This window comes from Rhinoderma darwinii, chromosome 3, assembly GCF_050947455.1.
Source record: "Rhinoderma darwinii isolate aRhiDar2 chromosome 3, aRhiDar2.hap1, whole genome shotgun sequence".
Lineage (NCBI taxonomy): Eukaryota > Metazoa > Chordata > Amphibia > Anura > Rhinodermatidae > Rhinoderma > Rhinoderma darwinii.
This window is the reverse complement of record NC_134689.1, coordinates 253,211,330-253,237,128: the sequence shown is the minus strand read 5'-3', so window position 1 is coordinate 253,237,128 and position 25,799 is coordinate 253,211,330. Positions and strand designations below refer to the sequence as shown.

General features: G+C 42.6%; 1 protein-coding gene across 1 annotated transcript in view; it reads right to left on the bottom strand.

The window, feature by feature from the left end:
• The window catches only part of STRA6 (signaling receptor and transporter of retinol STRA6), an 83,698-nt gene that overhangs the window by 19,788 nt on the left and 38,111 nt on the right, over positions 1 to 25,799 (bottom strand). The window contains exons 8-11 of the mRNA XM_075857755.1: positions 5,163 to 5,230; positions 3,339 to 3,394; positions 3,143 to 3,204; positions 2,882 to 3,044 (exon numbers count right to left, since the gene is read on the bottom strand). Coding sequence (XP_075713870.1) covers positions 2,882 to 3,044; positions 3,143 to 3,204; positions 3,339 to 3,394; positions 5,163 to 5,230 — 349 coding nt within the window. The remainder of the gene's footprint in view (positions 1 to 2,881; positions 3,045 to 3,142; positions 3,205 to 3,338; positions 3,395 to 5,162; positions 5,231 to 25,799) is intronic.

Genomic DNA, 25,799 nt, shown 5'->3' with positions numbered 1-25,799 from the left:
GGCTCAACCAGCCACTACTTCCAAGAAAACAGGCATAAGCAAGTGCTAGGCGAAAAGGGAAGTGTCCAGGGTAATGGTATATTTCTAACACCCAGGACTAACTCTCCCTATTTATGATATATTGATTCGCTGCACTCTTGCCAAAAATTTCAATGTATCAAGATCCTACGCGTTTCAGCATTGCCACTAAAGCAATACCTCATCAGGGATTGATATACATAGGTAGTTAAATTCTAAAGGTAGAACACTGGATAGCACTGTTTATGTGCTGATTTTAACCTCCAGCCGCGTGTACGGCTCTGATGTACTGGCCGCACACGCGCCGGAGAAATCATGGGCTTTTAAGGTTAAGAGCCCGCCCTTCAGATGTCGTCATCGGGGGCAGCCGCCAATCCAAGTTCAACACGGCACAGCTGTGACGTGCAGGAGGTGGCTTGCCTCCTTCTTGCCGACCAATCAGGGCGCCCGGACAACGAGAGTGTCCATAGTAACCAGGGGACGCTAGACGCGGCTCCTGGTATACCGATCGACAAAACACAGAGTAAATGGATAGCGATCATGTTCCCCTCCTGTATTTTAATCGTTCTTTCAGGCTCTGCTGTAACTACCACAGACAGAGTAATGAAGTGCAGAGATTGTGAATAGACATTCCGTGGAATGTCTATTCACTGTCTAAACACTTCAGTATTGTTAATGTGTAAGTATAAGACAGCACATAAGGATCTAACAGGATCCCTATGCGCTGTGTAAATGAATGGAGAGGAGTGTATGATGCTGATTGGTCAGCGTCATACACTCCCCTGTGCAACGCCCACTTGGTCTAAAGTGAAAATACGCCCACTTGGACATTAAGCAAATTATTAGCATAAATCTAAAAACGCTAATAAAGTAGTAAAAATAGATCATTTTTTTAAATAAAAAGCATTACTGTCACCTACATTATAGCGCCCATCTCCTTATGTAGGAGATAGGGCACTCATAATGTGGTGACAGAGCCTCTTTAATCAAGTGTCCTGACAATGAATATACATTACCTCCAGCCAGGACGTGATGTGTATTCAGAATCCTGACACTTCTGAATCTTTTCTGTGAGATTTCCAGCAAGGCAAGCGTAATCTCAAGAGATTATGCTGTAAACTGTCATTTAAAACTAGATTACGTTTGCCCTGCTGGAAATCTCACAGAAAAGATTCAGAAGTGTCAGGATTCTGAATACACATCACGTCCCGGCTGGAGGTAATGTATATTAATTGTCAGGACACTTGATTAACATTAATGTGTGTGTATGTGGCTGCACATCGTGTTCTAGTAAGAACACAATGCTGCTGTGTAAATGAATGGAGAGAAGTGTATGACACTGATTGGTCAGCGTCATACACTCCTCTGTACAACGCCCACTTGGTCTAAAGTAAAAACACGCCCAGTTGAGCAATTAAGCAACTCATTAGCATAAAGCTAAAAATCACTCATAAAGTGGTAAAAATAGATAGTTTTTCTAAATAAAAAGCATTACTGTCACTTACATTACAGCGCCGATCTCCTTATGTAGGAGATAGGCCACTTATAATGTGGTGACAGAGCCTCTTTAAGTATCCATTTTGTATTTTAAATAATAGATTTTAGTGAATAAGACGTCATGTTACTTTAAGACAAGCATAAGACAAGTATATTAATGCTGATCTTGTTCCTCAACTAGCAATATGTCTATCTCAGTTTTTATCGAGAGTTTGATACGGACATATGTGTGTTTAAACTCGGGGATTGCAAATGTATGAATAGGTGGGTCATAGCGAAGAAGGGGAGTGAGACAAGATGTTTGTTTTAGCCTGGGGGGGGGAGATACTTTTGTTGGGCAAAATATAGTATTATATTCTGGCCTGGGAATGTGGATAGCAGGTGCAGAAAGATGGTGTAACGTTAGCCTGACGTCAGTTTCATGAGAATTATAGTTTTACATTTGAAATGTATTGTATGTCTGTGATTGGCTCAATATGAAATATTCTCATTGTCTGTTATTGGCTGAATCAGAGTTATCATATTATAAATGATTGGCTGGAATCAAGCCTACACCCTTTTTGAAATCATATTATTGTAATTGTTTGATCAATAAAGTTTCGAGGATTATTTTGTGAACGCAAGCAGCATCTGTGTGTCTTACTCCTCTCCGATATATTGATATAATCTATAACTATTGGATTAATTGGGATCTGAACAAGTGTACTGAAATAGGTGTCATTTGACACACCTACCTAAAGTTTCAGTCTAATATATATATTTTTGGCCGGAATTGCGTCAACAACACATTTTAAAAGAACCATCATGTACACTGCCTGGTAGCAGATAAGCTTATGATATGCACTACACCTGTCTAAAGAGCATTGAGAGACTATTAATTAATTATTTTGTACTCTGCAGCCAGCATTAGTACAAACTCGGAAGTAATATAGTTCTTAAGTATGGATGTGACTGCAGTTGAATTTGAAATTCAATAGAACAGCGCCCGCGACATGTTTAGTTAAATCCAAGACTTTCTATTAAGCCAGTACACCAATTGCTTGGTTTTCCGAGGAATGCCAATCAGAAACCAAGTGACCCAGCGGAGCGCTTCTGCCGCTTTGTTTTAGCGATCAGTGGAGGTCTCAGTACTCACAACCCTACCGATCAAATCTTCTGACATGTCACTATGACATGTCAGAAGTTTTTTTAAATGCTTTACGGATCCCATTAACGTCCTATGGAATGAAACACATTTCATTTTTTACACTGCAAAATACCACATACGCTATATTGTTTAGTCTGGTCGTTTTTTTCAAAATCAATTTAAAAAAGAATATATTTGTGCCTTACATGTATTTGGGTCTCACATGTATTTGTGTCTCACCTTCTACTGCCCAGATATAGTACACAATATAGTCCACTGCTTTTTTCTTATCTTCATCAACAGTGACTCCAAAGCCAGCTAGCATAAGTATAAATTCTGCATCAATAGAACTGCGGATCTTTTGCACCGTTGGAAGGAATCCTGCCAGAAGAAGGAGGGCTACCTATGGGTTGCAGGGAAAAAAATGTGAGTTATAAGTATGCCCATCCCTCCACTTTTATGAAATATCTGATCCAAGATCACCCCCTTGTACTACATTACCTGATAGGCAGATAGTACAGATACAGTAACTGCCAATAAGGATCTTTGTGATAAGTGAAAACCTGTGGGTAAAGGAGATTGACAGTAAAGTAGGGCGTATGCAACAAACTGAACCATGATCATGTCAATGGCTCTGCTTTGTATGTGCACAGTGTAAGTATTATAAAGGCATTGAATGGGGCATTAAGTACTTTACCTGTTTTGGGAGGACAGAGATACGAACAGAGATGAAGTGACACCTGTGAGTCTTTGCTGTAAAACACAAACAAGGAGAGTTAGAGTTGCTTCGAATAGGAATGAATACTTCTCTGATTTGTGGCAATTTTGTTGAATTTTTTTCAAATTGCAGCATGCTCTGGGTATAAAATGTTTTTTCTGGCGTTGTTGCCATAGGCTTTACTATAGGGTGTCAAAAATGTCAGAAAAAAACACATGCTCAAAATGTTCCATAATGAAAAAAAGCCACCACAAATGCAATAAAAAATGCTTGCAGATCATAGTGACTCTGAAAAAATTGTGTGTGTGAATAAGGGTTAAAGTGTGGTTGAGTTAATGACAGCTCTATTGTACTGCTTGCCGCCTATATACACAGTTGAGGCTTTGTTCCCATCTGCATCAAAGACTCTGTTAAAAGCCTCTGATGGAGATATCGTCATTTTTATAATTCCCAGGTAGAAAACATAGAAAAAAGTACTCCTTGTATTGGGCGCTCTTGTGCAGGTGGTTCAATAAATCCACAATCAGATTTTCAAAAATAAGGATTTATTCAATGAATATGTGTAGAATACAAGTGCAACACGTTTCTACCTCGTACTGAGGTCTTTGTCAGTTTATGCCTTATGTATGCAACTCCGATTGTGGATTTATTGAACCACCTGCACAAGAGCGCCCAATACAAGAAGTACTTTTTCTATGTTTTCTACCTGAGAATTACCAGACCACGGAGGAATCTCCATTTCATCGGAGCTACATACCCAGGGTCTGCTCCGGAGACTCTCAGTGTGCTGACACCAGGGTGTACAACACCTGATACGTTCCAAAGATGAGTTGTGCTGATGATCCCGCACAACTCTACCAGGTGAGTCGATCTAGATTCACTTTCACACAGTACATTCACATTCCAGTATTTTATCACCTTAGAGGAGCGCCATCTTCTCTCTCTCTTTTTTTCTTTTTAATCAAGAAAGAGTTGGTATAAGGAAGCGAATAGTGTCTAACATTTCTATCGAGATGTGCCACATGCATCATACAACACTGTGATAAATTTGGTGCATTTTCTTACTGCCTAGTCTAAGTTTACACAGTCTAAAATTTAGGCCTGATTCACATGAGCGTGTTCAGTCCGTGATAAACTGTCCGCAGGTCGGCCTCTTTTCCCGGACTGAGCACACTGCAGGGAACTGGGCTCTTATCGTCATCGTTATCTATGACGCTAGGAGTCCCTGCCTCTTTGCGGATCTACTGTCTCGTACTGAAAACATGTTTTCAGTACGTGACAGTTTTCCCGCAGCGAGGCAGCGACTTCTAGGGTCATAGATAACGATGACGATGACGATAAGAGCCCAGTTCCCTGCAGTGTGCTCAGTCCGGGAAATGCAGCCGACCTGCGGACCGTATATCACGGACTGAACACGCTCGTGTGAATCCGGCCTTAGAGAGTATTAGTAAATCTATTCTACATACTGACTTCTAATTAATGTAACTTAAATTAAATACAATATACATTCCCTTTAAAGGGTTTTTGTCAGCTGCATAAGCACAAGCTAAAAATATAACATATTACTTTTACTGTATATATTTGAAGTCTGAATTATGACATTTTCCACTTCCACTACATGAGCCTCAGGGAGTGAGAGATTGATTATGAAGAACCCATGACTACTGCTGCAAATAGCTAACCCCACAAATCTGAAACATATGTTAGCAATTTAACGGGCTGTGCAAATCTGACTACAAAACAAATGCACATATTTGCATAATATCTATTTACTTGTGGATTTTATTTTTTGCAATAACAGACCTAGTTTTGGATGCCTTGCGCCTCAGAAAGCTCTTCAGGTATTTGACATAATAATTTCTTTCAGACATCTAAAAAAAAAAACAATTTTAAAAATGTAATTAAATTAGTTGTATAATAAATACAACAAAATAATACAACTAAATACAGAGTATATTCATCTTCTAATTTGATATAATTATTACAGCTGGTTTGGTAGATAAATATTGACACCAAAATATCAATCAATCCAAAAAGGCTTTTGGGTCAGGATCACACGCATATTATTGATGCAGTTGTGGCACTTTTTGTGGCACTTTTTTTTTTAGCGGATCCTAAAAGGCTGGGTCCACACGACCTATTTTCAGACATAATGGAGGCGTTTTACGCCTCGAATTACGTCTGAAAAAACGGCTCCAATACGTCGGCAAACATCTGCCCATTACTTTCAATGGGCCTTACGATGTACAGTGCCGACGACCTGTCATTTTACGCGTCGCTGTCAAAAGATGGCTCGTAAAATTACAGCCTCGTCAAAAGAAGTGAAGGACACTTCTTGGGACATTTTTGGAGCCGTTTTCTCATAGACTCCAATGAAAACAGCTCCAAAAACGGCCGTAAAAAACGCTGCGAAAACGCAGCGAAAAACGCGAGTTGCTCAAAAAACTTCTGAAAATCAGGGGCTGTTTTCCCTTGAAAACAGCTCCGTATTTTCAGACGTTTTTTGTTAAGTGTGTGAACATACCCAAAGATGGAAAGGTATAAAGAAAAGACTGATGCATCCCCTTTCTTATTTTGTCCACTCCTGTGTTTAGCTCAAAAAACTGAAACAAACAAAAACTGCCACAAAATTGCATCAAAACTCAAAACTGTGTGTGTGATCCTGGCCTTATGATTCTTAACGCTGTCACTGTCGGCTCATTTATTTGACTGCTGCATGCCATTTCCATTCATTCATCAATAACTATTTTTCTATAAATATATATACAAAGTATGGGAGCACGGCACGTAAAAAACGAAAAGTAGGGCATGCTCCATAATTCACGGCACGGTTCTACGGCACGGACTCCTAACCATAGCAGTACAGAAAGGTGTCCGCAGCCAATAGAATTGGGCGGGTCTGTAATTGCGGACCGTATTGCGGTCCGCATTTACGGAGTTTATTTATGGTCGTGTGCATGGGGCCTTATACAGTACATACATAGTCATACACAGATTTAAACACACATATTTCTTCTGTTTACAGTACTGTAGGGCCATACAGAACAAAAAATTACATAACTATCTAAATTGTGCAAATAATAGTGCCCAACCGTGTCCAAAATATTGCACTATATATCTTTTTATGGAACAGAACCTCCAGTTGACGGATTAGATAATTTCCACTGACCCCCACTTAGCCTGCATTATAGCATGGTTTTTCTACACCCCCCCCCACCCCCATGCAACTCGTAACTTGACCAGGCATCATATCGGAAGAGAAGTCAGATAATATCTAGCAAGAGCTATAGTTCCATAGACCATTCCAAATTGTGAGCAGGATGCTGGAGATATCCAAGGATACAGGTCCAAGGCACATGAAAGGACATGAACTGTGCAGATGCAGCAGCATGCATGTCACATGCAGCGTGAAAACTCTTGCCCACTGCAGGGATCCGCAGAGATAATTGTTTGGCAATGGCCTAACATCATCGTCAGTAAAACAAGAGGCAGCCTGGAAAAGATTTAGTGACAACAGCAGAATGTACTGAGCTAATAAGATTTGTGGTTGTCACCTAGTACGTTCTTAGATTCTTGCTTTGCAATGGCCCAGGCATATTCTTCCTGATATTTTATTATTGAGAAACCTACAAGAGACAGCAGTTGTATCAGACATCATGATTACAGGTGGGAATTCCCATGGGAAAATATGGTATGCTCCACTGATCGGGACTGCTGTATTAGTGGGGTCCCTGGTCTACTCCCTTGTACAGGAGATCCCATTAATAGCTTCACTGGGATTTCCTCATCTTCTATCACCACAGTTTTGGCCTTTGCTTCCTGGCATGTCTATAGTAATCAGGTATCTTGGTCATGGTTGTCAATCAAAACCACAGAAAAAAATTTAAATTGAAAGGGGTCTTCCAGCCTCCAGCATTTTTCACCTATCCGCTGGATTTGTAAAAAAAAATGCTAGATCAGTGGAGGTCTGACCACTGGGAGCCGCACCATTGCCAGAATTGGGAACCCGGTCCCCCATTCAACCCCCGCCGCAAGACAGCGACTAGAGTTTGAATGGAGCGAAAGGTGGGAATGTGCAAAGCCGCTCTATTCAAAGTCTATGAGGCTGATGAAAACAGTTGAGATTTTGTTGCCGCAATATCGAGGTATTCTCTTCTAGAAGAATATGAGAGAATATGATGCTCTAAGAGGACATCATACGGCAGCACATGGAGTGGCTACGCCTCAAGTTTCACTATACAATGCATTAATGAACCAGGATGCTTAGAAGGAGCACTGATATAGATCTTACTGTGATGGGGAGTGGTGCCATGCGCAAAATTGTGGAGAAACACAGAAAAATCTGAATTTAAAATAACCGTGATATCAGTAAGCAAATCTGTGGACGCAAACTATGTGGCCTCTTGGAATAATTTTGTAAATAAATTGTCTGTTTTGAGGACATACGTGACTTTATTGTTATGCTTGTTGTCAAATATCAGTAAGGCTGGGTTCACACACCCTATTTACGGACGTAATTTGGGCGTTTTAACCTCGAATTACGTCCGAACATACGGCTCCAATGCGCCGGCAAACATCTGCCCATTCATTTGAATGGGCTTTACGATGTTCTGTGCCGACGGTCATTTTTTTTACGCGCCGCTGTCAAAAGACGGCGCGTAAAAAAGACGCCGCGTCAAAGAAGTGCCTGTCACTTCTTGGGACGTAATTGGAGCCGCTTTCCATTGGCACCATAGAAAAACAGCTCCAATTACGTCCGTAATGGACGCAGCAAAAAACGCCGGCAACATGCCATTACGTCTGAAATTCAGGAGCTGTTTTCTCCTGAAAACAGCTCCGTGAATTCAGCCGTAATGGACGCTGCCGTGTGAACATACCCTAAATCTTCACATAATCCATATTCTACAAAGACACAAACGCATTCCTGGATAATGTGTATTGGAAGCATTATCCGCTACACATGCCGAGAGAGGAGTTGCTTTGTCTACCCAGCAACACGGGACACTCATGTGGAAGATGTGTCGGCACTGCAGTTTATAGTGCACACAGAAATATACTATTTGGCTGGTTAGATTCTAGAGATTGCTGCCGAGACGTCAGTCAAATTCAGCAGATGTCTTTTATGCAAATTATTTCAACTCTGCTGACCAAAATAATTACGTCTCATTTAGTGATTTGCAGTTGAATTCCAGCTCCTACATCATTGTGCTACTAAAAAGGATTGTAGTTATAATCCAAATGCACACAAATATTTACATACACATATATAATAATGTTAGACTTACCATGACACCGGAGTAATGACTATATATATAAAACGATCCGATCAGCGTTTGTTTACAGGCCCTTTAACACAGGCCAATGCAAAATGTATGGGGCGAACGATCGATAATACAATCATTCGGTCCCCATACAATTTGCATCAGATACGCTGCAGACAACTATGGTTTTATAGCCTGCATAAACAATATGATCAGCCGACGACTCATCTCTGCACTGTCTAAGCGGGCTAATAATCGGAACGAGCGTTTGCAAGAATGCTTCTTCGGCCGATTATTGGCCTGAATAAATGGGTCTAATGTCCTGCAGCTCATGTGATTATATATATTTGGTTTTGTCCTGGAGCTGATAAAATACCAATATATGACTATAGAGCTATATCCTGCCTTTCTCTTTGGCTAAGTGAAATGTGACTAAAATAACTGTTTTTCATATGGCTCTGCAGTCTGATGGGGGTACTGCTGCTGCATTGTTAAATACTATAATTAAAATCCCAACAATCTCTACCAAGGCCACAGTACATTGCCAGGCCACATCCAGGCAGCTAATTGCTAACAGCAAATGTAACACAGAACTCAATGTGTTTCCAAGGAGAAATGCCCTGAATAGCTAAGACCTTGACGTGCATAAATAAGGAAAAGCAATAAGCCATGGCAACACACACACACACACACACACACACACACACACACACACACACACACACACACACACACACACACACACACACACACACACACACACACACACACACACACACACACTCTAGAAACCTACACAATTAATATGTGAATGAAAATATTTCAAGTGTTTTTCATTACAATTATATATATATATATATATATATATATACATACATTTTAATGTACTTATTACATTTGCGACTACCTTCCAGTGAACTTATATCAACATAGAATATATAACATAATATTGAAATACTATTTTTATATCTCCATTCCTTACCATGAGGAGCACTGATTAATTTACTTGTTTTAGTTACAATACAGACTTTTTGTCTGACACAGCCGTGTTACGTGTTATCCGTTACATAGTTGCATCAGTTGCTTAGCAACCTATGAAGCCGCTTCACACATGACCAGTTCAGTGGAACGCATTGACACGCATTACATCACTTTGATGCGTCCGATGCGTCTCGCTACTGATCGATGATTCACTTCCGTCTCTTGGCTTTTTACGCATGTATTCAAGTCTATTGACTTTAGGTGTGCAGCGGTTTGTTACATTGTATGCTTACGAATCTACATACTAAATGATTCATCTGATGTATCTGAAGTTCTGGTTGGTGAGTGGGGCTATGACGATTGTTTTTAACACCACTGAGGCATAAATGATTATGTTGTAATCAGCTGTTTTTAACGTTTGTGTCACTATATATTGTCACTTACACTGTCATATATACACATTCGCACTTTCTGTATCATGTTTGTGTTTCGTAATGATACCTTATAACATGCATTATATGAGTTTTATAACACTGTATACTTGATTATATTATAATGAGACTAATTATATTGAGCAGTCTCAACCCTATATTAGTTTCTTGCAGTAGATGTGTCACTAGGCTTGATAAAGATCCTATTGTAGGATTGAAACGTTGCTGTTGTTCTTGGATTGAATAAACCACCACTTTTTTCACATTGGAGTGCTGCAAATCTTCTTTCTTTATATACCAATACACGTCCGAGGATCGGGACGTTTTGCTGGGCACCTAATCGATTGATTCTGTGTGAGTGCTGCTGCTTTCTTGTTTGCTATATATATATATATATATATATATATATATATATATATATATATATATATACATACATACATACATTTTAATGTACTTATTACATTTGCGACTACCTTCCAGTGAACTTATATCAACATAGAACTGTATGGGAACTGAAGGCCAATTTGACACAGTATTTTGGTCAGTATTTTGCATCAGTTTTTGTATGCCAGTATTTTCAGTTGTATTAAGCCTAGATTACACAGGGTTCCTTTGCATTTTAAAATGCTTTTAGGTCTCATTCATACACACTGCTTGAAAGAAACACCATTAATTCTAAGATATTTTCATGGCTTTTTTCACAAGTGTTTTTGGTTCGTATTTTATTTTAAAACATTTCATGCATGCGTTTTTTCTCGTCTTTTTTAAATCCTATTGAGAAGTCTATGGGAAAACTGGCAGAAAAAACACCATACTCAAAACATGCAGCGTTTTAAAAAAAAAAACAAAAAAAAAAACTACTGAGCCTAAACCATAAAGCTGTGTATGTAGGTATTCTCATATTGTGGGCCCTTAAAGCCAAAATAACAGGCTCAATCATATGGTCAGCAGCAGAGACCTAGCCTAGGAGGCAAGGAATACTAACTACCCACAGACCAGTCTCTCCTATTATTATATATAAGCTGAATCCTAATGATTGATTAGTAATAGCGCCGTACCACGCTACACCTTGCGCTATATTGCGCTAGTCCGGCTCTTAAAGCCACGTCTAGTGATGTGGTCAGCAATAGGGTCAAGACCTCCAATGTTCGGTAGCAAGCCCCCTGTTGCCAGATCACTGACCAGTATTCACTAAAAGTTAGATTGTTAGTTGTAATGCTATATCGTTAATCCTACGCGTTTCAGAACCACCGTTACTGGTGGAACATCATCAGGGATTATTAGTGTTAAACGATAATCTTAGATATAGATGCCGGATCGCACGGTTGTGTGCATTAATGAACCTCCCGGCTCGTGCACGATCAAGATATAATGGTCGCACACGAGCCGGCGAGGTGCCGGTCTTTTAAACAGCTAGGGCCCTCCCCCCATATTGACATGCCCCCGGCGTGCCACCAATCCACATCCGACACGTCACCCTGGACCTGTCAGGACTGTGGCACGCCTCCCATTTTCGGCAGCCAATAGGGTATAGGTAGGACGACTAGCGTCCCTAGTAACGCTGGAGATCCGAGAAGCGGATCTAGTACTCAAATGGGGAATGATATATTCAAAGTGGGAGCAATGCCCTGTGCAGAGGACAATGTGCCGAACATACAGCACAAATCCCCGCAATTGCCAGAACGCAGAGTTCACCAAGTGCAGGGCACTAGATCGTCTGTTTGACACCAAAGTTGCGTCTCGTTGTCATGACGACCAGCCGGACGCATACATATCCATGGGCAGGTTACAAGCATGTAACGCTGCTCCTCATCGATATAAAGATGTTAAAATTCCAAAGACATCTAGTAACTATGGATTAGATGTAGACCTTCACATAATTCAGTGCTGTCATCAATACCTCACACCTTATAGAGTGCACTCCTTACTCTATCAGAGTGGTACACATCTATAGTGAGAAGTTATTAGACCACTACCATAACTCTCAAGGATTATAGGACATCGATCATGTATCCTTTCAATATTATACCTATATACGGACTTAGATTAGCCTCATACCGTATATGCTGAACGGGACATGCTAAACCAACTTGTAATTCAAGGGTACATAGATTTCTAGATGTTAGAGTTCTGGATGACACAGCGGGGTCATAGAAAACAGGCATAGGAAATTTGTTCGTTCAGGCCCAGGGGAGCAATGGTGCGCAGTCGAAAAATCCACTGTGCTTCCTTTTGAATTATAATTTTATTCATATCACCTCCTCTCATCGTGGGTCTCACATATTCAACGCCTTGGAATCTCAGAGAGGAACTATCCCCATTATGAAATTCCCATATGTGACGAGATATCGGGGTATCCTCCTTCCTTCTGCAATCCCCTATATGATCCCGGATCCTCCTCCTGAACTCTCTAATGGTTTTGCCGATATATTGTTTTTCGCATATACAGGTAATCATATACACAATGCCCTTTGTTCGACAATTGATATAGGTCCTGTTCTCAAAAGTTCTTCCCGTACTCATACTCTTGAAAGTCGTGCCACATTGAATAGAGGCACAAGCCTTACACGATCCACATCTAAATGTCCCTTTGAGGTTACTATTAAGCCATGTAGTGGAAGAGTCCTGTCTACCCATATGGCTATGTACCACATGATCCTTGACATTCCTACCCCTCCTGAACGTTATAAGGGGAGAATGTCCCACCAGCTTTCCAATATCCGGATCAGCCTCTAGAATCCCCCAATAGCATTGGAGGATTTCTCTTACCTCCGAACTAGCTGAGTCAAACGTGCCAATGACTCTGATAATATTGTCATCGCTTTGCTTTGGTCTGGGATTCAATAAATCATCACGGTTACATCCTAGGGCGTTCTGATAAGCCGCTCTTAAAATATGCCTCGGGTATCCTCTATTAATAAATCTGTTTTCCAGTTCACGTGCTGATATTTTGAAGTCAGATACAGTGGAGCAGTTTCGTCGTGCCCTCAAGTATTGACCCTTTGGTATTCCCCGTTTTAAATTCATAGGGTGACAACTCTCCCACCTAAGCAAACTATTTGTGGCCGTCTCTTTTCGAAACATGTTGGTATGAATATTGCCACCCGCGGTTTTAGATATCACTATATCCAGAAATGTAATTTTATTCACACTGATCTCTGATGTGAAAAACAGACCTTTATCATTTACATTGAGTATAGCAACAAATTCCTCAAACTCCACCTGGGTCCCTTTCCATAGTATTAAAATGTCATCAATGAATCTTATCCATAGTATGATATGCGATACCCATTGTTCCATTTTTTCACAAAAAACACATAACTCTTCCCACCAACCCAGGTATAAGTTCGCATACGTGGGTGCACACGGGCTCCCCATCGCCACTCCCCTGAGTTGGTGGTAGTATTTCTGGTCAAATAGGAAGAAATTGTGCTCAAGAACAAATTTAAGAAGAGAGATAACAAACTCATTATGAGCTGCAAACTGAGTTCCTTTCCCCCTAAGGAAATGTTGAATTGCTAGACATCCCTGATCATGTGGGATAGAGCTATACAGTGCCTCAACGTCTAGGGAGGCCAGTAGAACGTCCTGTTCACATCTAATGCCATCCAACTTCCTTAGAGCATCCATCGTATCCCTGATGTATGATGGGAGTGACACCACAAATGGTCTTAGGATCCTGTCAATGTACAGGCTGGCATTTTGCGATAGACTATTGATGCCAGAGACAATTGGTCTACCCTTTAATGGCTCCAGTCCTTTATGGACTTTTGGCAAACCATAAATGGTAGCAATTTGGGGAAAATCAATCAACATGAAGCTCATCTCCTTCTCACTAATAAGATCCAACGTTTTTGCAGGACCTAAAATTCCCTTCAATTGGTTTTTGAAAATAGTGGTCGGATCTGATTGTAGCACCCTGTAACACTGTTTGTCCTGTAGTATTCTGTGACACATTGCCTTATATTTGATCCGGTCCATGACCACAATATTACCACCCTTATCAGATGGTTTGATAATAATACTGTCATCATTTTCCAGCGATCTAAGTCCTGCCATTTCCTCTCTGGTTGTATTGAACCGGCCACATTTAGAGTTATCTAGTAACCGGAGTTGATCCTCCACAACCTTGATGAACACATCGATCGGGGTATTGTCATTGAGAGGCGCAAATTTATTAGAAGGAACCCTTAGATCCGTGAATGGACCTTTTCCTTCCTCCCTTTGGTCTTCTTCCCATAACCCCTCCAATAGTCTGAGATCAGGAAGTTCATCCTCCGTTAGGCCTAGCTCAAGACACTTGCGTCTATCATGTGTCCTAAAAAAAAATTTCCATTTTAATTTTCTACCAAATAAATTTAGGTCCTTCACCCATGTGAATAGGTTAAATCTACCTGTTGGGACAAATGATAGACCCCTCTTGAGTATGGCCACCTCATCCTTTGATAAGACACGTGAGGACAGGTTGATAACCTGTGATTCCTCATCACCCCTACTCGAGCTAGACCTTATAGTTCTCTCCTGTCCCTCAGGAGGTACTCTGAGATGGGGCGGCTTTTGGCTAAAAAACCAGCCCCCCTATTAGGACCTTTGCCCCTCCCTCTACCTCTTGAATTAACCCGAGTAGGGTATCTGCTCAGTCCCATCCCACCTCTTTGTCTTCTTTGATGGTTTCTACCTAATTCAGAGTCTGAGCACTCTTGCTCTGATGAAGAAATGTCAGTGTCAGGGTTATGTGGTGTTGTCATTCTAGCACTATAATCAAACACTCTCCCCTCCTTGAAATCAAGGGTGTCGCGTACGAATTTAAAGTGCTTCCTCTCCTTTATATGTCCTGTAAATTTCTCCACTGCCAGTTGTAGGGTACTTTCTTTCCTCTCATATTCAAGGTTACTTGCGAATCTCTGAGCAGAAATTATACTATCTTTCAGTTCTTGACTACTTTTAGTAATACACCTTTTCTCCTCCTCTAGTAGAATATTCATAAATCTCAGAGAGGATTCTATGGACTCCTTTTCCCACTTTTTCATGAGTTCCGGTGATCTAATCCTCGCTGCTGGTATTAAAGAGATTCTCAGTCCCCTCGGAACAATTTGATTTTTAATATATGTCTCTAGTGTCTGAATTTCCCACCAGGCTCTTATGTGGTCCTTATAAATTTTTGTTAACTGTCGTGTGCGACCATTATATCTTGATCGTGCACGAGCCGGGAGGTTCATTAATGCACACAACCGTGCGATCCGGCATCTATATCTAAGATTATCGTTTAACACTAATAACCCCTGATGATGTTCCACCAGTAACGGTGGTTCTGAAACGCGTAGGATTAACGATATAGCATTACAACTAACAATCTAACTTTTAGTGAATACTGGTCAGTGATCTGGCAACAGGGGGCTTGCTACCGAACATTGGAGGTCTTGACCCTATTGCTGACCACATCACTAGACGTGGCTTTAAGAGCCGGACTAGCGCAATATAGCGCAAGGTGTAGCGTGGTACGGCGCTATTACTAATCTATCATTAGGATTCAGCTTATATATAATAATAGGAGAGACTGGTCTGTGGGTAGTTAGTATTCCTTGCCTCCTAGGCTAGGTCTCTGCTGCTGACCATATGATTGAGCCTGTTATTTTGGCTTTAAGGGCCCAATTTGAAAGATTTATCTTAATAAACATATTTTAATCGTTCAGCTCAGGCAGTAATATTTACAATTTAACGGAACGAAAACCTAGTTATCAGAGGGATAATATTATATCAATTTATTCTCATATTATGCTATTGACTTAGAGCAATATGATGTTCATGTACGAAAGATGTGTGCTCTGATAATATGGCTGAGCCCACACCATACGGGTGCCAGCTGTTTTTTACACTTGACACCTGATTACAAAGGACGGGATCGTGATAACTCGAATCCTGGCTGTTTATCCCCTAAGATGCTGCAGTCAATAACCACTGCAGCATTTGAGCGGTTAGACAGGGGGACGGGGCTTTCTCTGTCCCCAGATCGCTCCTCCTCCCTCCGCGAATGAAATTGCGGTAAGCCGAGTGGTTGCCATGGCACCCATAGGCCTAGTAAATGCCTCCAGGTCTGCCTTCTGGGTTTTATTATTTAGCCCTGCCACATACATATGTATTGCAGTGTATTGCATGAGCGATCCATCGATCACATGGTAAAATCCCCTAGGGGGACTTAAAAAACATTTAAAAAATGCTTAATACAATTATTTAAAAAAAATAAAAATAAATACAAGTAAAAAAATTTCATATAAAATAAGGTAAACAATAAAAAAAAAAAAACGTAATTAGTATCGCCACATCCATTAAAAAATCTGAACTATTAAGATATCATGTTATCAAAAAGTCACATGTACCCTAAAATAGTACCAATAAAACCTACAGCTCTGCATGCAAAAAACAAAACCCTTACACAACTCCATCGATGGAAAATTAAAAAATGTCTCAGAGTATGGCAACTCAAAAATTAGTAAAGCATGAAAAACTATATAAATTTGGTATTGACAAATTTGTACTGACCCTCAGAATAAAGTTGCAGTGTATTTTTTACCTCACAATAGATGCTGTAAAAACAAAAGACCAAAAACCGCAGTGGAATTGTGATTTTTTTTCAAATACAATTTAAAAACAATAAAATAATTATATGGTCAATTAAATTATGCCATTAATATATTACACCTCGTTCCGCAAAAAACAATCCCTCATACGGCTATATCAACGAAAAAATAAAAAAGTAATGACTCTTGGAAGACAGGGAGGAAAAAAATAAATTGAAATAACAAAAACTGGCTATAGTGTGGAGGGGTTAAAATAATAGATTTAAAAAAATGCAGCGAAAAATGCCACTGCAAAATACGTCAAAGTGTGATATAAAGAGTCCAGCCTAAGGGCAAGGCCTCTGGGTGGCTGAGATGCCGTGATGCGATTGGGAACCGCGCCGGTATGCGGTTTTACTGAAATTGCTTGTTAATGAATTCACGATTTTGGAGCAAAACAGCCATTTAATGGTTAATGGTCATCTGGTTTCACGGGTAAAACTGCTGTTTAGCTGCTAAATTATGCGGCAATTAGCAGTCAATTTAAAAATTGGGCATATTTACGGTAAAATCACATGCTGGTACAACTTTCAGGGTAGGAACACACACAGCATGTTCAGGGTGGATACCCTGCATCAAACTGCACACCCTATCTGCCCAGAACACTGCAGGGAATGAAACCAAAAAACTGCACCACACCGTGGTGTGTTTTTTCGGGTGGAATTTCCGCTGCAGAAAGCAACGCCGGAAAAAAAAACAAAACATTCATACTTACCCCCTCCCTCTCTTCTGTGCGTAGTCTCTCCACCTCGGATGACGTTGCAGGCCATGTGACCGCTGCAGCCTGTGATTGGGTACAGCGGTCACATGGGATGAAACGTCATCCCAGGAGGCCGGACAAGAGAAGAAGCAGGGAACTCTGGGTAAGTATAATTTTTTTTTTTTTCTTACTTGCGATTTTTGTGGCAGAATTGCTGCGAGTCCGCCGCAAATGTCCCAACACATAGCACTTTCTTGCCGGTTTAAGCACGCCATTGAATTCAATGGGGAAATCCGCAACACAAGAGAAGCGATTCCGTAGCATTAATTGACATGCTGCGGCTGAAAAAACTGCACAGTAGGTCGATTTATGTTTTTTTTCGGCAGATGGGATTTGTTGAAATCTCGCCCACACTGCTGCTACTGTAATACGCTGAGGAAAATGCGCAGTTTTTATGCCTAGTGTGTTCCTACCCTCAGAGTCCTGCTTGCCCCGTCCACATAGGCTGATTGACAGCTTTCTCTGTATCCGTATGTGTTTTCTGTTTGTAGCTTTACACAAATTACCATAGGACTACAGTGTTTGTTAGATGATACCCGAGGCTGCAGGTACCCCGCCACACGCATGTCTTCAAACTCTCTACAACTCTACCTCTCCTTTTTGCTAATCCCAAAATGTCCAGTGTTTTGTATATCTGTCCTTATTGAAATAGAGTATCTCCTTGTTCTGTACTTAAAGCAGAATTAAACAGAAAAAAATAAAAATGTAAGCAGAATGGACCTAGATATTCATTGCGGATCTGCTGTATATGTACCTACAGGTCAATAGTGGGTGTAAAGAAATCTTTATCCAACTCATCATGGAGAGTGACACCAAAGGCTCATTTGCACAAAGCAATCTTCAATAAGCGCCGGAGACTTGTTCTTCACCCTCTACAGTAACTTATGTATGAAGCATTTTGGGGTTAACTTCCAAGATAATTGAATTTCCTGCAATCAACTTGTTTAATTGAAATAATATGTATTGTAAATTTGAGGAGGGAACAGATTTCCTTAAATAGGTTGCAAAATTCGGCCTTCTCAGGGAGACATTTCATGAAATCAATGGCCTGCGTACTGGGATTAGGACAGCCAGCAGAAATCCATTTTGTGCTCTGAATGGTTTGGGCTTTTTATCAATCATTGCACACAATAGGCAGCTGCAATTAGTGGTCAATTGACCCATTTCACTAGTCATTTCATCAGGCTGATTGTTATGAGAGTCAAAAAGTGAGAGTGGTCATTTATTACCCTAATATCCTATTAAAATGGATCGTAGAAAGCAAAAAGTCACACACAAAGAATGGAATTTACTACAGGAATATATTCATTTTAGTGCAGACTGATATTGCTAATATGATATATTAACCTGCTCAAGATACAGTCATGGTACACGCAATATTGATCAACGCACACGAACTAATGGTATTTAAAACCCCTCTCAAGATAATTGATTTAAACAAGTGATCACACGCAAAAAAACACGAAAAATGATTATTAAAATGCTTTAGACTACAAAATTGCTCTATATTTTATAACAAGAAATCTGACCTCAATTCAGGCAAGGTTCACACTATGATTCTACCTACATTAGACATATGGATCTGCATAACAAAAAAAGTATACAGATATATACAGTGAACTTATGATTTCTATTGTGTAGATATATTTCAGAAGTATCCTTTACAAACAGGGGTCTCAAACTCGGCCGGGTAAGTGGGCCACATATCTAAAAAATGGGAAGTTGACGGCCGCATTACTTTCAAATTTGATACAATACAAAATTATTGTTAATCAATTAGTCATTTGATCTACTATAACACTATTACATTACTATAATACTACATTACTATATTACTACATTACTATAACATTACTACATTACTATAATACTGCATTACTATAATAATACTACTTTACTATAATACCACATTACTATAATAATACTACATTACTATAACACTACATTACTATAATAATAGCGCTAGGTTTAAAATTTGGGATATTTCTCCACGTGCTTGTTTTCCAGTTTAAGTGTCGCTAAATGCAGTCTGGCGGCTCAGTTAGCAGTGTTTGGCAGACACACAAATGTCAAGATTGGGCAGACCCTTTTTAGATAATGCCACTGTGCCCTCTGTGGATGCTGCCACAGTGCTGTCTGCAGATGCTGCCACAGTGCCCTCTGTGGATGCTGCCACAGTGCCCTCTGTAGATAATGCCACAGTGCCCTCTGTAAATAATGCCACAGTGCCCTCTGTGGATGCTGCCACAGTGCCCTCTGTAGATGCTGCCACAGAATCCTCTGTAGATGCTGCCACAGTGCCCTCTGCATATAATGCCACAGTGCCCTCTGCAGATAATGCCACAGTGACCTCTGTAGATAATACCATAGTGTCCTCTGTAGATAATGTAACACACCCCTAGATAATGCAACAGTGTCCTCTGTACATACTGCCACAGTTCACTCTGTAGATGCTGCCACCGTGCCCCCTGTAGATGCTGCCACAGTGCCCTGTGTAGATGCTGCAACAGTGCCCTCCGTAGATGCTGCCACAGTGCCCTCTGCCGATAATGCCACACACACCCCAAGTAGATAGCTCCATTGAAGCTCCCTCTAGGAGTGGAATCCCCAACCAGAGCGTTGCCGACGCTTTGGCTGGGGATTCCTCTACCGTGGGAGCCCCTGACGTCACTGTCCATACACAGTGATGTCAGGGGATCCTCCTGAACCGGAATGTGATATCAGGGGCAATCCCATAGCCGGAGTTCTGGAGCAGAGCACTAGTATAGGCTCTGCGTCGGAACTCTGGGGAAGCCATTAACATCAGTGTCCATATATGGACAGTGATGTCAGGGGCTTTCCCAGAGCTGGAGTCCCGGAGCAGAGCCGCTTCTAGCACTGCCTGGGATTCCAGCTCTGCTCCTGACATCACTGTCCATATATGGACATGGATGTCAGGGGCAACCCCAGAACTGGAGTTCCGGGCAGAGCGCTAGTAGGCTCTTCCTGGGACTACAGCTGTGCTTCTGACATCACTGGGACTCCTGCTCTGAGGAAGCCCCTGACATCACTGTCGATGTATGGACAGCGATGTCAGAGGCTTCCCCAGAGTCCCAGAGCAGAGCCTATATTAGCGCTCTGCCCGGGACTCCAGCTCTGGGGAAATTCCAGACATCGCTGTCCATATATGGACAGCGATGTCAGGGAATTCCACAGAGTCCCGGAGCAGAGCCGATATTAGCGCTCTGCCCGGGACTCTGCTCTGGCAAAGACCCTGACAAACTGTCCATATATGTACAGCAATGTCAGGGAATTCCACAGAGTCCAGGAGCACAGCCGATTCTAGCACTCTGCCCGGTACTCTGCTCTGGGGAAGACCCTAACACACTGTCCATATATGGACAGCGATGTCAGGGAATTCCCCAGAGTCCCGGAGCACAGCCAATACTGGCGCTCTGCTTGGGACTCCGCTCTGGGGAAGACCCTGACACACAGTCCATATATGGACAGCAATGTCAGGGAATTCCACAGAGTGCCGTAGCACAGCCGATACTAGCGCTCTGCCCGGGACTCCGCTCTGGGTAAGACCCTGACACACTGTCCATATATGGACAGCAATGTCAGGGAATTCCACAGAGTCCAGGAGCACAGCCAATACTAGCGCTCTGCCCGGGACTCCACTCTGGGGAAGACCCTGACACACTGTCCATATATGGACAGCGATGTCAGGGAATTCCACAGAGTCCCGGAACAGAGTCTGTACTAGCGGCTATGTGTCTCGCGGGCCGCAGATGACAGCCCCATGGGCTGCATTCGGCCCGTGTGCTTGAGACCCCTGCTCTAGAACGTCAGAACAACACAAAACACATAAAATGTATACATTTTTAATTTTATATGTAAGATTTTATATTTAATGTTTTATGTTTACATCTCTTTTGATAATATACCATTTTTATCTTTTGTACTTTTTTATATACTGTACATTAACATTATGGTGGACACATTATGTGAACTTAAAGCAGAACAGTTGAGGTATACTTCAAAGTGTGCGTCGACTTCATGCTGATTCATTTATATTTACAGGGATTTGAACTTTTTGATAAAGAGCTCCAAATCCTCTGCTTTCCCTCAGCCTAAAACGATAGAAATCTGGGTACATGCAGCTGTAACTGAGAAGATTTATTACAGAGTTCAATGTAATAAACTTGCAAGCTCCTTCAAGTAGTGGCTGCAGGTAGCCATAATGTCATTCTGGTTTGGGCTAACGAATAGAAAATCATCTACAACTACATCAAAATTGCACTCTGAGAACAACAAGATGTTAAAGTGTATTCACAAGTAAATATTTTTGCAGCTGCTGTAAATTACTACTTTTTGACATCCCATTCTTAAGTGTAAGGGTATGTTCACACGCACTAATTACGGACGTAATTCTGGCGTTTTTGCCCCGAATTACGTCCGAAAATAGCGCCTCAATAGCGTTGACAAACATCTGCCCATTGAAAGCAATGGGCAGACGTTTGTCTGTTCACACGAGGCGTATATTTACGCGCCGCTGTCAAATGACGGCGCGTAAATAGACGCCCGCGTCAAAGAAGTGACCTGTCACTTCTTTGGCCGTAATTGGAGCCGTTATTCATTGACTCCAATGAATAGCAGCGCCAATTACGTCCGTAATGGACGCGGCGTTCAAGCGCCTGCACATGCCGTTACGGCTGAAATTACGGGGATGTTTTCAGGCGGAAACATCCCCGTAATTTCAGCCGTTACGGACGCTGTCGTGTGAACATACCCTAATTGAAAAGCTGCAGCTACGGCTTTTAGGTGTGGTTATGCAATATGCTTTCATTGAAAGAGTAAGGGTATGTTCACACAGGGTGGATACGCTGCGTAAAAGCACACAGCATATCCGCCCTGTGCGCTACAGGGAATTCCAGGCAAAAAATCGCACCAAATTGTGGTGCAGTTTTTCGGCTGGAATGACCGCTGTGGAAACCTAGCACTGAAAAAAATATACAAATTTATATTTATCATGGCAATGAGTCCCTCCGACGTCCTGACTAGAGATGAGCGAACCAGGACAACCGAACCCGGTTTCGGTCCGAACATCGGGAAAAGTTCGGTTCGCAGCGAATCCGAACTTCACCGGGTTCGGCCGAACACGTTTTGACCGAACCCAGTCAAAAATATTATACAAATCGGCAGCCACTTGTCTCTATTAATCACTGATAGAGAAAAGAGGCTGCTGATTAAAAATTAAAAAAAAAGCATTTCATACGTACCCGGTCGTTGTCTTGGTGACGAGTCCCTCTTCTTCCTCCAGTCCGACCTTCTTTCCTGACGCGGCAGCCTGTGATTGGCTGCAGAGGCCACTGCAGCCTGTGATTGGCCGCAGAGGCCGCGGCAGCCTGTGATTGGCTGCAGCGGTCACATGGGCTGTAACGTCATCCAGGAATGTCGGGCCGGATGTCGAGAGGGACGCGTCACCAAGGCAACGGCCGGGAGACCGGACTGGAGGAAGCAGAAAGTTCTCGGTAAGTATAAGGGTATGTTCACACGACAGCGTCCGTAACGGCTGAAATTACGGGGATGTTCCGCCTGAAAACATTCCCGTAATTTCAGCCGTAACGGCATGTGCAGGCGCTTGAACGCCGCGTCAGTTACGGACGTAATTGGCGCTGCTATTCATTGGAGTCAATGAATAACGGCTCCAATTACGGCCAAAGAAGTGACAGGTCACTTCTTTGATGCGGGCGTCTATTTACGCGCCGTCATTTGACAGCGGCGCGTAAATATACGCCTCGTGTGAACAGACAAATGTCTGCCCATTGCTTTCAATGGGCAGATGTTTGTCAACGCTATTGAGGCGCTATTTTCGGACGTAATTCGGGGCAAAAACGCCCGAATTACGTCCGTAATTAGTGCGTGTGAACATACCCTAAACGTCTTTTTTTTTTACAGGTTACTCTATATTCTGATCGGAATTCACTGTCCAGGGTGCTGAAACAGTTACTGCCGATCAGTTAACTCTTTCAGCACCCTGGACAGTGACTATTTACTGACGTCGCCTAGCAACGCTGCCGTAATGACGAGTGCACACATGTAGCCACCCGTCATTACGGGGCTTCATGCACACGACCATAAAAACACCCGTTATTACGGGTCGTAATTACGACCCGAAATAGCGGGCCCATAGACTTCTGTTAGCCACGGGTACCTTCCCGTTTTCTCCCGGGAAGGTGCCCGTGCCATTAAAAAGATAGAACATGTTCTATTTTTTTGTTTTACGGGCCGTGCTCCTATTCTTTATAATAGGAGCACGGCTCGGAAAAACGACCGGCTGCCCGTGGCCGGCCGTGCCCGGCCGTGCTCATCTCCTGAAATACTCTGTGCTGCCATAAACTCTGTGGACAGGTCAGGATCCTGTTTCTTTTAAATGCTGCAGGGGAACCCGCTCGATCCACTATATAAGGCTGCGCTACAGTGCTTGGGAATAAGTGACTGGGGCAGAAGAGGATGGAGGCGCAGCCTTAGGCCTGATTTACACGAACGTGTGCGTTTTGCGCGCGCAAAAAATGCTGCGTTTTGCGCGCGCAAAAGGCATTTGACAGCTCCGTGTGTCATCCGTGTATGATGCGCGGCTGCGTGATTTTCGCGCAGCCGCCATCATAGAGATGAGGCTAGTCGACGCCCGTCACTGTCCAAGGTGCCGAAAGAGCTAACTGATCGGCAGTAACTCTTTCAGCACCCTCGACAGTGAGTTCCGAGCACAATATACACCAACCTGTGAATCAAAAAAAGACGTTCATACTTACCATGAACTTCCTGCTTCCTCCAGTCCGGTCTCCCGGCCGTTGCCTTGGTGACGCGTCCCTCTCTTGTCATCCGGCCCCACCTCCCAGGATGACGCGGCAGTCCAAGTGACCGCTGCAGCCTGTGATTGGCTGCAGCCTGTGCTTGGCCTGTGATTGGCTGCAGCTGTCACTTGGACTGAATTGTCATCCCGGGAGGTCAGACTGGAGGAAGAAGCCGGGAGTTCTCGGTAAGTCAGAACTTCTGTTTTTTTTTACACGTACATGTATATTGTGATCGGAAGTCACTGTCCATGGTGCTGAACCAGTTTAACTCTTTCAGCACCGTGGACAGTGACTGTCTCCCGACGTCGCGTACCGGAAAATCTTTGGCCGGGTTCGGTCAAAACGAGTTCGGCCGAACCCGGTGAAGTTCGGTGCGCTCATCTCTAATTTGACACTACGTTTGGATGTTGTAAACAGAAAAGCACGTGGTGCTTTTCTGTTTACATTCATCCTTTTGACAGCTCTTGCGCGAATCACGCAGTTCGCACGGAAGTGCTTTCGTGCGGCATGCGTGGTTTTCACGCACCCATTGACTTCAATGGGTGCGTGATGCGCGAAAAACGCACGATTATAGAACATGTCGTGAGTTTTACGCAACGCACTCGCGCTGCGCAAAATTCACGCATCATCTGCACTACCCCATAGAGTAATATAGGTGCGTACGACACGCGTGAAAAGCACGCGCGTCGCACGCACGTATATTACGCTCGTGTAAATGAGGCCTTATATAGTGGATCGAGCGGGTTCCCCAGCAGCATTTAAAAGAAACAGTATCCTGACCTGTCCACAGAGTTTAAGGCAGCACAGAGTATTTCAGGAGATGAGCGTGCAGATCTTGTGCAGGGTGGTGACTTGCCAATCATGTGAAGGTGTTATTGAGGACAGGAGTGGAAGAGAGGTAACAGACTGAGAGCTACGTAATGGTAAGAGCAGAGTTCACAGCAGCACAGAATCTGCACGCTCCTCTCCTGAAATATTCTGTGCTGCTGTGAACTCTGCTCTTACCATTACGTAGGTCTCAGTCTGTTACCTCTCCTCCACTCCTGTCCTCAATAACACCTTCACATGATTGGCAAGTCACCACGTAATGGTAAGAGCAGAGTTCACAGCAGCACAAAGTATTTCAGGAGATGAGCGTGCGGATCTTGTGCGGGGTGGTGACTTGCCAATCATGTGAAGGTGTTATTGAGGACAGGAGTGGAGGAGAGGTAACAGACTGAGAGCTACGTAATGGTAAGAGCAGAGTTCACAGAAGCACAGAATCTGCACGCTCCTCTCCTGAAATATTCTGTGCTGCTGTGAACTCTGCTCTTACCATTACGTAGCTCTCAGTCTGTTACCTATCCTCCACTCCTGTCCTCAATAACACCTTCACATGATTGGCAAGTCACCACGTAATGGTAAGAGCAGAGTTCACAGCAGCACAGAGTATTTCAGGAGATGAGCGTGCGGATCTTGTGCGGGGTGGTGACTTGCCAATCATGTGAAGGTGTTATTGAGGACAGGAGTGGAGGAGAGGTAACAGACTGAGAGCTACGTAATGGTAAGGGC